Raw genomic sequence first — 14,438 nt, forward strand, 5'->3', positions numbered from 1 at the left:
ATGTTTTTTGTTGATGGCTATCAATATAGCTTTATGTAGGATGCATGATATAAAGTGGTGTGGGAATCCATTGTTGATTAATTTGGATTTGAAGTCGATGAGTGTGTCTATTATGCGAACTTCACTATTGCATATGTTAATCCTTCTGATACTTTGGGCCACTATGATGCTACTATGAATGCATTTGGAGATAATTGAGTACCAGTTAGTAAGTCTATAGATTTGAAAGGAAAGTCGTTACGTTTGTCGTATAGTTTAATTTGTAGTGTGTTGTCTACTATGTGTAGGTCTAGGTCTAAATAGGATGCTTTTTTGGTGCTGTGTGCGTTGGTGCATTCTAGTACCAATTCGGGAGGATAAATAGTGTTGGCTTCGGTGATGAAGTTGGGTCTAGTGATCACAATCAGATCGTCTATATATCTGTAAAGTTTTAAATCAATGCTAAAATTGCGTTCAAAGTAGTGAAGGTATAGGTTGGCTACGAGGCTGGAGCTACAGGTGCCCATAGCTATACCTATGTGTTGTCTGTATATGCTATTGTCGTTGAATATGTAGTTATTGAGAATGCATGCGTTTATGAGGTCGTCCCAGTATTGTTGTTTGTATGGTATAATATTTTTATATTGTGTGTAGTAGTCATTTAGTACAGTTAATAAACTAATGTGGGGGATACTGGTGAATAGATTCTTGAAATCGTATGTGTTTATATGTTCTATAGTATATTTATTCATATTTAAATAGCTTAGTATGGAGCTATTGTTGAGAATAATTTTAGAGTTAGTTATATGTTTGAATATGCTGTTGAGTATATGTAGCAGTTTTTGGAGTGGGATTTTTGCGTAACTGTCTTTAAACGAGGTGATAAATCTGAAGCCAATCAGTGATTTGTGGAATTTTGGAATGCAGTATAGATAGGGGAATTTGGTGTTAGTATTAGCTTTTTATGTATGGCCAATATTTTCTTTGTGATAGTATTGCAGTTTCCAAATTCTTTACCTACCAATAACTGCTCGTTACCAGCTTTTGGCATTTATATTATATTACGGCTCAATCAACGGACCTACGCCTGTGCTACATTATTACCTTTTTACCATCCTACATATATTCTTACCTAGTTTTGCTGGCAGTTGACTATAGAAACAGATAGTTACGTCAATTATGGGCTGACATTGAGAGGGTTAGCCCTAGACGAAGTCCCTTTTAATGTATCTACATACCCATAATTGATCCCTTTTTTATAATTTACCTCATTGCTTTATAATTTTGCCTCTGTATTGTTATACAATTTTGCCTCATTATTTCATATATTTCGCTCTATCATATATTACTTCCATTACTGCTTTCATCTTTTTGCTCTACGTTTTATCTTTTGTTTTACTCTCACCTTTTATTTTATATTGTATTTCTAGGTTTTGCCATAGTGCCGGCATTGGCCTATGCATGTTACTTGGGTGTTTGACGCACAGGGCGTCCACATATTGCACCATATCTCACTCAAACTGTTACCTCTTTAATAAACTGATATTTTTTCCATCATATCTAGTACTTATATATATATGATCTTTATTGCAATAACCCATCAGAGCCATAGACCAGGGGTTTTACAGAGTATATTGTTGAAGTAACACAAAATAAAAGAAACTAAAGCATTTTAAGGGCTTAAGCCTCAGGCTGTGAAAGAATTAGACACTGTACAAGTTTGTGGAAATACAGCATATCAGTATGCAGCAATTCTAAAAAGAGCTAAAAATGGCATCGTTTTAATTTTATGTCATATTGTGAATACCTTCACAACGAATTGCCATGGAGAAGACTATTGTTACTTATTCTCGGCAGATACCAAGCACCCAGATGGCACCGTTTCAGGGCTATTTGGCCCTTCTTTGGTGGGTGGGTAGGTACCCTGGTGGTGCAATGATGACAAAACAGTTATGAAGTACAGCAGGCCCCCGTTATAACGCGGTTCGCTTTACGCTGATTTGCTATAACGCTGTTCTTATATTATAACCCGTATCTGACTATAACGCTGTCACAGATCACTATAACGCTCTTTTACAGATTGCATTTTTGGCATATTTAATGAAATAGTTTCATTTGATGGAGTCGATAGCTTGAAAATGAATAGCAAAACAGCATTAAAACATTTCCCACGCTCAGTGAAATTTTCTCACACACTAATTTAATTGCAGTACAGTCACTTGTTACGTATTCTGAGATCAATATTTTAAAAAACGACCAAGTATATTGCTTGTAATATTTGCATTATATGCATTTATCCAAAGTCTAGTCATCACTCAGTACAGTATTAGACATCGTGCGTAACGGACAGTTTACTTGAACACTGTATTGTAATTAATGCAACCAATGCAGTTCCATTTTCGAAGAGTTAATAATGGCCGATAAGAATGAAAAAGCAACGTCTGGGCGCAGTACGAAGACTATAAATGTAAGAAAAAGACTGAATTTGAAAATTAAATTAGACGTTTTGAAGCAAATCGATTCCGGTCAAAGACAAGCGGATGTGTGCCATAATTTAGGACCTACAAGTTTAACTGTAAGAACAATTATAAAAAAATAAAGAATTAATTTTAGCAGTGGGAAAGATAGCTGTTCCACTGCAAGCAACTAGGGCTAGGCCAGCTATTAGGATTGAAATGGAAAGACGTTAACTAATTTTATTGAAGATAACATCCAATGCAGAATTCAGTTAAGTTAAATATTATAAAAAAAGAGAGAGAGAGAGAGAGAGAGATTAGCCAATATGATGATCTGAAGAAAACTCACCTAAAAAAAAAAAAAAGAAAAAGTGGAACCATTTAAAACTGGTAAGGGCTGGTTGAATAGATTTAAAATCTAGAGAGAAGCTGCAAGTACAGATCAAGGAGCCGAAACTTACAAAAAAGAACTTAAAATTATTGAAGAGGGGTATTAGGTGTTATACTTGTCAACAAGTTTATAACATAGATGAAGCAGGACTTTGGTGGAAATGAATGCCTAAAAGAAGTTTCATATTGAAAGAAGAAAAAAAAAAAAAAAAAACATGCCAGGTTTCAAAGCGGCGAAGGATCGGGTGACTTTATTGTTGGGTGGTAAAGCTGCAGAGGATTTAAAATTAATAACCCTTTTAGTTTATTTAGAAGAGGGCCAAAGTTCAACCAAAAATCGACACACTTTTCATGATTAAATTCATCAATTAAATTAAATCAATTTAAATCAATTAAATTCATGATTTTAATTGGAATTTTAAGTTTAATTTTGATACGTAAGTAGTTACCACAAAATTATATATGTATGTAATGCAGAATATTTTATATGTACAAATATTTGAATATTAAATATTTTGACCGACATTCGTGCATCTTTTCACTACTGTTTATTATTGATTATGAAATATCCGATGGCACCGACCGCAACTTACAAATACATATGTTACCTTATGGGAATGCAGAGCTCGCTTAGCGCGGATTCACTTAGCGCTCTGTTTTTCCGGAATGAATTATCAGCGTTAAGCGGGGGTCACCTGTATAACTCCACAATATGAGAGATGCCTGTGGTGTATAAAGTGAATAATTCTAAAGAGAGCTAAAAATAGCATTGTTTTAATCATATCTCATATTGTGAATACCTTCACAACGAGTTGCCATGATATTGCAATATTATGGCAACTCATGAAGGTATTCACAATATGAGATATAACTTGTACATTGTCTAATTCTTTTGCAGCCTAAGGCTTAAGCCCTTAAAGTGCTTTAGTCTAATTCACTTTATACACAATCAGGCATCTTTCATATTGTGAAGTTATACTTCATAACTGTTTTGTCATCATTGCATCAACAGGGTACCTACCCATCCACCGAAGAAAGGCCAAATAGCCCTGAAACAGTGCCGGCTGGGTGGTGGTATCTGCTGAGAATAAGTAACAATAGTCTTCTCCATTGGTGAAGCGTTACTTATTCGAAACAGTGCAATACCACACCAACTCATTCTTGTATTCTCTCTAACTTGTAAACTCCTCTGACCTTATGTGGTTGTCTCGGAGCTCGAGCTCAGAGATATAATTAAAACCATGCTGATTTTAGCTCTTTTTAGAATTTCAAAGTACTAATATGCTGCATTTGCACAAACTTGTATGCAAAATAAAAGGAAATAATAACATTTTAATTAAAAAAATAATAATAAAATAAAAAGGAGACATACTCTTTTTCCAATGTGAAGATAATTTTAATTGGTCGGCGATTAAGGCCACCAACACAACTTCCCCAACACATGAACTTGTATATATAAGTGGAAAAGTTGACACCAACTACAAATAGAGAAAGAAAAAAAATATCATAAATTTCAAATTGTTTACACACACACACACACACACACACACACACACACACACACACACACACACACACACACACACACACACACACACACACACACACACACACACACACACACACACACACACACACAGCTTTATTTCAGAATAAGGAACTGAAATTTATAATGTTGCATGAATGAATGGCTGTATACTGATAAACCTGAGAATAATACATAATAATGCATATTAAACTATGTAAATTGGACATTTTTTTTACTTACTTATAAAAAAGGGAGTGCATTACGGTGGTCAAATTTTTTGACTCGCCAACTTAGTTTGAGCTTCACATAACTATTTATTAAAAACACTAATTGGGCAAATCATTATTAAAACAGAGAAGCAATAAAAATACACATAAGGTAAAAATACACAATGTGATCATTTTAAATAATGACTTATTTAAAATGATCACATTTGGATCATTTTAAATAAGTCATTCCTCTCTCTCTCTCTCAAACAAACTGATGGCATTAATCATCCTTTTTTGCCATGGGCTGTTTTACTTGTAGTGCTGGTGGCATTTCTTCTTCCTCCTGCACTTTTACCTTGTTTCACCAACTAAAGAGGTGCTTCTGTAGCCAGGTGGGCAGAAGCAGCAGTGTGTAGCACACACTTCTTGATTAGACCGGGGCTCGAGCCCGTGACCACCAAATATGAAGGATGTGGTAAGGACAGGGAATGACCACCGCATATCCCCGGAGTAATATGGCCTTAGTTGCTAATGCTCCTAAAAACCAAATAACAACAACCACCAACTGAAGTAGTTTCTCATTAGTCAGCACAGTATCGCACTATTCCAGGGTCACAACTATGCTACTGTGTTCACCTTGTTGAAACCAATCTTATTTGCCAATTCCACAATCTGTACTGAACTTCAGGGACATGGCAAGTTACTGGGGAAGCACTTTGGCCATTCTATTCCACAATATCCCAAGTGACTTCCCCCATGTTGCTGCAATGTCTTAATATTGAACAGAAATGCTGAATTAATGGCTGGTCCTTGCCATCGGTCAGTGATCAGTTGTTACATGTTCTTCTGGAGACAGGCTTTGAATGTCGACTTCGCCTCCTTGTCTATCGATCAACAAAGAGGTTGTATTTGCTGTCATGAAAACACTGTTAAAAACAAGCAAGACCTGTTACTGTGGTTTCAGTCTTTGAAATACTTCTTGACAAGGGGAGAAGCGCAAATTTTTGAATTTAGAATTTAAAAATATATCAAAACAAAAATTTGATTCAGTGGAAATCAACGACTTCCTCTATATCATATAATTAAGTAATTATTGTATGATTTTCATAAATTCAAAGATAACTTTTATAAACACAAAATTTCAAGAGAAAATATTTTATAGTTATTCAAAAGGTAAAGAGCAAATCACTCGAAAAAACAATTAATAAAACTTTGCTTAAAACTGTCACAAAATATCTGTACACAGGACAACTTCCAAAGAAATTAACCAAGATCTGATGGGAACAAATGGTTACAATGATACAAAGGGTACTAGGAAAGTTTTGCAATATGACGCAACAATGAATCACAGGAAGCTGCTTGTTGCTGCATGTTGAGACATGTTCATACGTGCATAGTAGCCGCCGCGCCAAATCGATGGGCTCAGTTATTCATTAGTAGTGAGAGTGTAAAGTGCTTGCGATGGCATCGTGATCACGAAATGAGATAAGGACAGTTTTGCGGTATAATTTCGTGCGTGGTTTAACCATAGACCAGTGCTTAGAAGAAATGACTCTTGCACTAGATGATGATTGTCCACATCGTACAACGATATTCAGGTGGTATACAGAATTCCAAAGGGGAAATTTCACTCTGGAGGATTCTGAGAGGCCGGGAAGGCCACGGACGTCAGTTACGGAGGAAAACGTTACTGCTGTGAGGAAAATGCTTGACGAAAACAGGCGAGTGACCTACCAACAGATAGAGGATACTTTGGGCCTAAATGCACCAGCAATACGTTCGATTCTGCAAGATCATTTGCACGTGAAGAAACTTTGTTCTCTCTGGGTGCCGCATCAACTGACTGAAGAGCAGATGACACGACGTGTGATTTGGTGCCGGGAGATGTTAAAAAAGTTTGATAAGGGACAATCTCGGTATGTAAACAACATCGTGACAGGTGACGAGACTTGGCTGTACTATTACGATCTGCCGACCAAGGCTCAAAACAAAGTTTGGGTCTTTGATGATGACGACACACCCGTAATTGTCAGAAAATCCCGATCTGTAAAGAAGAAAATGATAGCTGTATTTTTCAAATCGAGTGGAATTGTGGAACGTGTCGTTTTGGACACGCAGAAGACAGTCACAGCTAAGTGGTATACTGAACAATGCCTGCCTAAAGTCATTGGATCTATGAAGAACCTGCGGCCAAAGTCAAGAATGGACACCTGGTACCTCCATCACGATAATGCTCCAGCTCACCGCGCCAAAGCCTGCACCGAATATTTGACCACGACAGGACTGAAACTTCTCGAGCACCCTCCCTACAGGCCAGACCTTGCTCCCTGCGACTTTGCACTGTTCCCGCATGTGAAAATGAAGCTAAAAGGGAGGCGGTTTTCCAGTGATGAGGACCTTCTACGGGCTTGGGACAACGAGTGTGCTTTACTCCCTAGTGAAACTTGGCAGAACTGGTTTAAAGATTGGTTTCGGAGGATGGAGAGGTGTATTGAATGTAGAGGAAATTACTTTGAAAAAATTAAATAAACAAAGCTGTATTGCAAAACTTTCCTAGTACCCTTTGTATAACTTATATTAAGGCAAAGAACAGAGTTGGGCAAGTTTCTGAACACTTTCCCAGTATTCAGAAACTTGCCTAACCACTTATACAATTTAAGTGTAGAAGAGATTGCTAGTAGGAAAATGCAGTTACACTTGCTATACATCTCAGCACCAAGCACCCCATATTCACCTACACCTTTGTGTCTTTTCTAACATACATACCACCCCAATGTGGTCTTTCCGCTTATACAAACTGCTGCTGTTTTACTAATTTTCAGGTTGACAGAGCACAGCCAATGCTTCCTTAGCAAAATGTATAGTAAACTTACATTGTGTTCTCTTGTAGGCTAGCTGTAATGAGTGATATAAATGCAAGTGTTGTGTGACCCATTTTTTTGGAGATATTTTTCATATTTTGCCAATATGTATAAATCTGATTTCTGACTAAAAAAAAAATTTTTTTTAAGCAGCATTCATGAAGCAATGGTTTATATGTAAGTTGAAAACCTGTATACTTAATGTACTACTTGCTTTATTAGAACTGTCCATTTTTTTCTTTTTTCACATTCTACCACAGAATGAAGTTTTTAAAAAGATTTCATTAAACTGAACTAAATATTCAGTTCAGTTTAATAATTTTACTACTTTATTATTTTAATTTAATTTTTTTTAGCTGGTGCAGGCCTTGTTGCACCATATGGCTAATACTAATATGTTAAGTATTATAAACATGGTATTAATGCATAGCTCACCAGCAGGATGCTCTTCCCTAAGTCCAATGCATTCATGTCTGCCATCCAAAACCAAACACTAGGATCTATAGAAAATACATCACCAATGACCCTGGAGTGATAGGTGATATACGTCAACAATGCCACCTTGCCCCAAAAACAATCCAGCATATTACCATGGGAAGCAGGTGATCATCCAGAATAAAGTACACTCACAGACATGACCAGGTCACAAGGATAATAAATCACAAGCTAGCAAAGAAAAACCAGTTGATAAAAGAAAGCATAACATATTATAAGTACAAACCTCAGCCATACTATATACCCCTATTCACAAGCTGTACTGGAACTACACTATAAGAATGGACAAGATGTTCTGCACAACAGACTGGACATAACTCACACTGACAAGGAGGAAAAGAATCTATCTGATTGATAGAGTGAATACCACACATTGATATTTCAAATACTATATGAAACAAAACATTGCCTGCCCCATAAATGATTCCTACGAACTAAAATTGCATCATAAAAAATTCCTGGAATTTAGTCTTTATCATCCCTTCCTCAAAACTAAAATCAAGAAAAAAGCAAAAACGCACAGCATCTGACAGAATTTACCATGCAGTCAGAAGAAAGGCGCACTAAAAGCAAGAAAGACCTATAAGCAGCAGTGTTATAATGGGAGTTTTTATATTTTCATAATATACAGTAAGTCCCTGACTTATGTAAATTTTTTTTTTTTTTTAGGATTGTAAAATCTAAAACAGTAAAAAAAAAAAAAAAAAAAAGCCAATTAATAATGAACACAGCACGCACAAATGAGTTATGGAGTAACAAGCTTAAAAATAGGAATGAAGAGAAGATTCTGAAAAATTTTTTTTTTTATATGACTGAAGATTTTAGTGAATGGGGGGACACACATTTCACCATATTAACATAAAAACCCACAGAATTCCTGCTATTGGTATTATCGAAAATGCAATAAGATCAAGCTTACTATCTGTTTATAATGAATTGCACTAACATAAAAGCCTAATAAACCAGAAATGCAAATTGTCTTTACTGTTTTATGGTAGTGACCTCCAGAAATGGGCTTTAGTAAAATGTGAGCTCATGTGAGGTGATAAGTGTTTCTGCCTTAACCCTGTGAGGGTTTTTTACAGAAAATTTCATTTTGACTGTTATCATGGTGCCGACTAAGAGAATAAGTGACAGTGGTACTAGTAAATCTACCAAGAAAAGGAAAGCGACTGGTTTGGATCAGCAAATTAAAATAATAAGGATGCATAAAAATGGCCAGTCATTAACAAGTGTTGCACGGAATTTAAATTTGTTAGTGCTAACAGTGAACACAATAATAAAGGACAAAGACAGAATATGAGAAGTGGTGAAGGGATCACAGCACTAACGAAGTAAACTATAATAACCAAGGCTACGAAATACATATCAGTTTTTTATAGTACAATAACGTGTGTTTTTTCTTCCTTTTATGTTTTCTTTTCTTATATGCCACTCCAGCTACTTCACCGCTGTCCCCAGATAAAGTTTTTAATTGAGCTAATTAAAAATATATAACTATATTTCTTCATTCTTCTGAGGATATTATGTGGTTTTTGTAATTTTGGCATATCAGGGATATAGTAGCAATATAGTAGTCATTGCCGAGTTACAAAAACCCAACTTATGTAAGAAGTCCTGGAACATATCTCTTATGTATGTTGGGAACTTACTGTAAAAAAAAAATAAGGTAATCCAATTTTATTCTTACTGCTCAGCAGTAAGAATATTTCCATCTGTCGTTATGGAAATTGATAGCTTAAATAAATTCAAGAAGGAACTGGACAAACTTTTAGAGGGAATGGATGTGTGAAATGTTTTTTTTTAGCAGATGCTACATAAGCTTGCATCACATGAATCTACTGCTCTACTAGCAGCACACAATATCCATAGCATTACAATTAAAAAGCACAGGGATTTGAGAATATGTTTGATAATATAGAGCCTATTTCTTAAAAAAATTACACTTTTCAGGTTTACATCACTCAGGTACAGCACTGCCAATGCTGTACCAGTACACTGTTGTATATAGTGATGTTTGTCTTCCCTGACACACTGAGGTCTTTTCTTGTAAATTTCAATCTTCAGAAATATGAATGAGAAGAAGATATAGAAAGCAGAGTAACCAGATCGGTTTTCCATAAATGAAGCACCAAAATATTATTATCTACCGAGAAACACTAAACAGAATAGGGGAACTTTTTTTTTTCATTAAAAAAAAAAAAAAAAAAAAAAAAGTTAAGTGTAACAACTGCTGCTTCTGCTACAGAAATTAGGCTCTTTGTTTTATGAGTAATTATTGTGCAAAATGGTTTTGTTATTATTATTTATTTTAAAATATATAATTAATGCAAATGCATAAATTCAAATTTTTTTTCACCTAATGGCTTCATGTTTATATTTTATGACTAATTTTTTTTTGTGGCAGAATTAAAGTTTTGTTTCAGTGAAAATAATATCCAAAGAACACAGAATTTTTAATTTTTCATAAAAAAATAAAATATTGCATGTAATAAATACTTCCATCCTAATATTAGTAAGGTCAAGCACTGGTATATTTCTTCAAACAATTTAAAAAAAAAAAAAAAAATCCAGACAATGGTTACCTTCAAGAGTGGGCCCCCCCCCCCCCAAGGACCCTCATTCTTATGTTGGCCCAATCTGAAAGTAACCCTATGATCCATCTAAGGATCTTGTCTGTGATCCCAATAGTAACAACCTATTGCACAGGACTGAGTCAAATGTTTTGCTAAAATCTAAATCAGCAATAATGACATTATTTCCTACATCCAGCTCATGAGCGATTCTGTCAAAATGTTTGTGAATGTGATACATCAGCCTATGCTTCACATATGAATCAGTGGGCATAAAAATACCTCCACTGCTAGTTTCAGTAGTTTCAGTGTAGTGCTAATCACATGCATGACCAGTAACAGACACATTACCTTCTAACAAATTTCTCCATGAGGTTGGAGGATGATAGAAACTTATGACTCTGAGATAAAATCTCTACCTTGCATAATCAGCTCTGGCATCTTGTTTAGGTGAATCAAAAGTGTGGCAAGATCTTTCTGCATTTAAAATGGCTAATTGCTTCAGAAACAGCTATTCAACAACAGTGCGCCATTATCTTTATCATTTGAACTAAATGCCACTAAAAATTCAAGTGTATTTATTTCTCTCATGATCTTTTAGAACTTTTAACTTCTAAAAAGAGATTGGGAAACTATAAGCAAGAAGAAAACAGAATATTTCAGGAGATTTTTTGGCAGAGTTTTTTTATTTTTATTAAGTCCACACTGTATTATAAATCAAATATAGCCATAGCATTGTTTACCAGTACAGCATGCCTTCAAACATTAGCTTACCAAGGATTTTCTGTCTGTAGATTTATGTTTGATTTGTCTGTTAGACAACTGATATCTTCTCACACTCAGCATTCCTATGAGAAATTGTTATATTTTGTTATTTAATGCTTCGCTATGCACTTATCAGTTCACCAAACAAGAGACACTACATCAAATCCACCTTTCATAATAGCATCTGGTAGGTTCTCACACTGAAACTGATGCTGTAAAAAAACATTTATTGCTTTATCTCTCACAATACCAAGAAGTATGAAAACTTGTCCACCAAAAATTCCAAATTTGAAAATAATTAAAATGATGCTCTGCCAATTGATTAATTCTTGCTGCCTCAGCATTTATAAGAATATTTTTCAATGGAAACTTGTGCATCATACAGTTGTGCAGCAATAAAGCATTTTTGCAATTCTTTCTATGCACCACAATGTTCTCCCCAAAGCATTTTGCCAGCAGAGTGGGGAAGTGTAATACTTTGCAATATTATAAAATTTTCTATTATTTATAAATGTGACTTAAGCAATCGAGAGCAAAAATTAATTGCATAATTTAACGCTATATGCTCCTGTCACATTGATCTCGATCGCATAGTATGTTCGAATTAATATTGATCGAGATCAGTGGGCAGTACCATATGGTACTGCGAGAATCGCTTAAATTTTTGCTGGGCAGTCAGTTAAATTCACTGGGTAGTGTGCCCATTCGATAGGTCCTGGGAAGAACACTGCATCAAACAGCTTATTTGTTTGTAAATATATCTACTGAGTCATGTTTCTGGCCACTAGAAATTGAAAAATCATATATACATATAATACAAATCACATTTTGCATACAGTTTGCAAAACAGCCATGTTATCTTTTCCAGATTTTAAAATACGTGGAAAACTGAATATATGTATTATGAACTTTCACACTACAGTAAACTCACCTCCCCGTATCCGCGGGGGATACATTCCAAGACCTACTGTGGATGGTTGAAACCGCACACTGTATGACCCCATATATAACGTGATTTTCTTGTACATACATACTTATAATAAAATTTAATTGATAAATTAAATACACAGCAAGACATTACCAACATTAAATACGGTAATAATAAAGTACGGCAGACTCTCGATTTACTGGGACACTTCAAGACTCCAAATTAAAAAAAAAAAAAAAAACCCCAAATCAACAAGAAGTCATAACAATTCAAGTAATAACTAGAAAAGGTATAAACAGATATTTTGCAAGTTGTAAATAAGTGACAAGAACCGGCGTTATGTCGTCATTGGGAGATTAGTGTACCTATTATCTTGCAACCCCCTGCTGTCTTCACACCTACTGCTCAAAAAAAAAAAAAAAAAAAAAAAAAAGAGACCAAATGTTTTAGTCCGTCGCGTCAATTGTTGTGTTCTGTCACACCACAAAAGAACAAATTTTGTTTTGTTATTTATGTCAAGGATGTCGTAAATTTTTTTTTTTTTTTTTTTGTATAGTAACTATTTTTTGGGTTTAGAAATCGCAAAAATGATGGGCAAATGCCAGAGTTGTGCTTTCAAATTAAACAAAAACTTGAAATTATTCTAAAGAACCATTATAATGCTGGTGACCAAACCATATGCAACAAAGGGAAGCTATTTGATTTTTGATTTAAAATCAACATCATAAAAATTAAAGGAAGCATCGTATCGGACAAGCGAGTAGTATGTGCTGTTTTTTTTTCCCCGTGATTAACCTCGGGTAACTGAATCAGCGTATACTGGAGCACAATTGTATTTCTTTTGCATCTTAATGAAGGATATTGTTAATAAATTACCTTTTCTTCAACAAAATAGAATGAAATGCTGCATTACCCAGAACAATGCTGTTATCCAGCATTCTTTTTTGCTATATAGACTAGTACACCTCACAGAAATTTGTTAAGCAGAATTTTTTAAAAATTCTAATTTCAACATAATTTTACTAGTTTTTGAAAAGAAAAAGACAGGGAAAACTATGCTAAGGCAGGGAAGAAGTTAAATTTGGTCAAGAAGCCATCATCAAACCTGAAGAGTTGGGAATTATGTCATTTCATTTCCATGAGAACTGTGGGAACCATACTTTCAAAAAAAAAAAAAAAAAAGCAAAGTGATATTATAAAGGCAAACAAGATACTAGACTTATTAAAAGTTAAACAAAAAAGCAACACAGAATGTTTATTTCAGTATTAACAACATTTAATCATTACATACTGTGGGGAGGTTCAAAAGGAACTACAACACTCTGCCTTGAGGTGTGTGGATCAGTCACATAAACAGCATTTGCATGTTCCAAATTTATAAGATGGTCAGGAGCAGGATGACCTGAAATTTATTTAATAGAATTCAGCACTGCATGTTAACAACTTTAAAATCTTAAAATGCACACCTCATACTAAGAGGCTAAAAAATTAACACTGGTAAATATCAAAAGAGAAAAATTCATTTTCATATATATATCTATATTATTAAAAAGATACCAATATTAATTATACAGTTAACCTTGAAAAGAATAACAGGGGTCTGAGAGAATGAAATCTTAATGGATGAATCTATAAAACTGAATTGCACAGCAAATTCTCCCCTTTATCTATATTTATAAAATCAGACAGGATTTTAACTTATCTGATGTCTAATTTTGAAACTTATTAAATTGATCACATAATGGTTATGATGTAAAATTATTAGAGTATTTACTATGTAGAAGGTTCTACACAGACATGTCTTTCCTTACTATTTTTATTATTTGAAATTAAATAAAGAAAGAATAAATTGTCAAGAATCTCTTTATATATTTTTTGTTTGTTTAGATATTATTTTTTTCAGCATAAGCAAGCTCAATATAAAGTTAGGCCTAAAATTCTGTAGGTTACAAATCACACTTGTCTGTTAGTTAACAATATTGAAAAGTATAAGGAAATATACATCTGAGATGATTTCAAACTGAGATCCAGCCATCTCTGGATGGCACCTTCATCTCCTCAGCAGAACAGCACATTGATTTAGGAGTTGTTTTTAACAGGAAGCTCATATTCAATAATCACCTTGATCTCATTACAGTGAGAATGCAGAAGTTGAAATGGAATGCAAATCAGCATCTATTACATGTTGATGCCCTTTGCATAACAAAGCAAGCTACATTAAAACCATCATTTATTCCTCCATTCTAGCAAAATT

The 14,438-nt window shown here is 34.5% G+C and overlaps 1 protein-coding gene across 7 annotated transcripts in view; it reads right to left on the minus strand.

The window, feature by feature from the left end:
- Nucleotides 1-14,438, minus strand: part of LOC150076093 (tumor protein 63-like) — a 157,046-nt gene that overhangs the window by 31,195 nt on the left and 111,413 nt on the right. For all 7 annotated transcript variants that reach the window (XM_090388079.1, XM_090388076.1, XM_090388078.1 and 4 more), the window contains 2 exons: nucleotides 13,476-13,586; nucleotides 4,198-4,303 (listed from right to left, as the gene is read on the minus strand). In XM_090388079.1, coding sequence (XP_090244205.1) covers nucleotides 4,198-4,303; nucleotides 13,476-13,586 — 217 coding nt within the window. The remainder of the gene's footprint in view (nucleotides 1-4,197; nucleotides 4,304-13,475; nucleotides 13,587-14,438) is intronic.

This window comes from Mastigoproctus giganteus, chromosome 13, assembly GCF_048544385.1.
Source record: "Mastigoproctus giganteus isolate SK-2022 chromosome 13, ASM4854438v1, whole genome shotgun sequence".
In the NCBI taxonomy this organism is placed as follows: Eukaryota; Metazoa; Arthropoda; class Arachnida; order Uropygi; family Thelyphonidae; genus Mastigoproctus; species Mastigoproctus giganteus.